The following is a 1374-nucleotide window of genomic DNA, read 5'->3' as shown; positions in this document are numbered from 1 at the left end:
CAGCACCCACTGTCGGCAGGTGGGTCTCTGCCAGTCTGGGGAGGTAGTGACTGGTCAGCCCCCCTCTGAGCCCCAAAAATGTCATGGGGGAAGGGAAAAGGGGGAAGGGAAGAGGGGGAAGGGAAGAGAAAGGAGAAAGGGGAGGGGAAGGGGAAGGGGAGGGGAAAAGGGGAAAAGGGGGAAAGGGGGAAAGGGGGAAAAGGGGAAAAGGGGAAAAGGGGAAAAGGAAAGGCTGAGAGCAACAGCACTGCAGGAGCAGCTCCAGGGGCCATCCTGAAGGCCCCTGAAAAGGGAGGCTCCAGTCCTGCCCCTCTGCTGCCCCAACAGCCCCCCCCAGCCGTGCCCAGGCTGCTCTGCCCAGCAGTACTCACTGTCCAGCGTGGCTGGCAGGGCAGAGACCTCATTGCCTCGCTGCCTGTTGGTCAGAGTGTTCGAGTGCTTCAGGGGGAAGCCTGTTCCAGAGAGAGGAGAGTCAGGAGGCAGCTCCTCCGTGCACAGAACTACACTGACTTGAAAGCTTCATGAATGTTCAGGTTTCATGCGACCTGTCTGGAGCTGTTCCCTCCTGTCCCTGGCAAAACCTGAGCTCTACCAAACAGGAATTATTCCTCTCCAAGTAAAGAGCCTGGAGGCTGAGGTGTGAGCAGTGTGCAGGGACCAACAGCTAGGCAGGGAAGATAAAACAGCCCAAAGTGCAGCCCAGGGAGGGGCAGGATCTGGCACTAATGGCATAACTGCACAAAGTATCCTGCAGAGGAAAACCTGGGGGATGCACTCGAGCTCATCCTGATATTTCCTACCCTCGAAGAGCTCCGCTTGGAGCTCTGGATGTATCCTGAGCAAGCGATTTGTAGTTTAATTAAGGAAGTGTAGGAGCAGTTTGCCAGTTCCCCTGCATGGAGCTGCAGCGACCTCTCACTGCTGCCACAAGTCATCACCAGCCTCTGGATCCGGCCTCGCCACGTTGTGGGAGGAACTGGCAGAGGCAAAAGATTTTGTTTTTCCAGCTGCCTTTGTGGGCTGGGAGACCCGAGCTGAGCTCTCCCAGCGGGGATGAGGCGACCCGGCTCTGCAACACTCACAGTCGAGGGCCAAGAGCTCGCTGCTCCTCTGCCTGTACCCCGGGGCAGCCACGGGCTTCGGGAGGGCGTCTGCTCCACCTACGGAACACGGGCAGCCCTTGGGGACCTCGGTTCTCCTTGTTGGGGAGCAGGCTGGGCTCCGAGGGGCCTCGAGAGCCGAGCAGCACAGCGAGCACCCCGCGCACCCCGAATCCCAGGGCAGGGGGACAGACCCTGCAGGACCCCAGCTCCACACCCCCCCCGTCTTGGCTCCCAGCACTCACTGGCCCCATGGTCCGAGCGTGGCACGTCC

General features: G+C 60.3%; 1 protein-coding gene across 1 annotated transcript in view; it reads right to left on the bottom strand.

Moving 5' to 3' along the window:
- LOC103778504 (DNA-binding protein RFXANK-like) overlaps positions 1 to 1354 on the bottom strand; it is a gene marked incomplete at its 3' end in the record, with an annotated part of 3520 nt that extends 2166 nt beyond the window's left edge. Inside the window, exons 1-2 of the mRNA XM_008946092.1 lie at positions 1165 to 1354; positions 372 to 452 (exon numbers count right to left, since the gene is read on the bottom strand). Of these exons, the coding sequence (XP_008944340.1) occupies positions 372 to 452; positions 1165 to 1354 (271 nt within the window). The remainder of the gene's footprint in view (positions 1 to 371; positions 453 to 1164) is intronic.
- Between the last annotated feature and the right edge of the window lie 20 nt (positions 1355 to 1374).

Source organism: Merops nubicus, unplaced genomic scaffold, assembly GCF_000691845.1.
Source record: "Merops nubicus isolate BGI_N331 unplaced genomic scaffold, ASM69184v1 scaffold22448, whole genome shotgun sequence".
NCBI lineage: Eukaryota > Metazoa > Chordata > Aves > Coraciiformes > Meropidae > Merops > Merops nubicus.
This window is presented reverse-complemented; position numbering and strand designations above follow the sequence as displayed.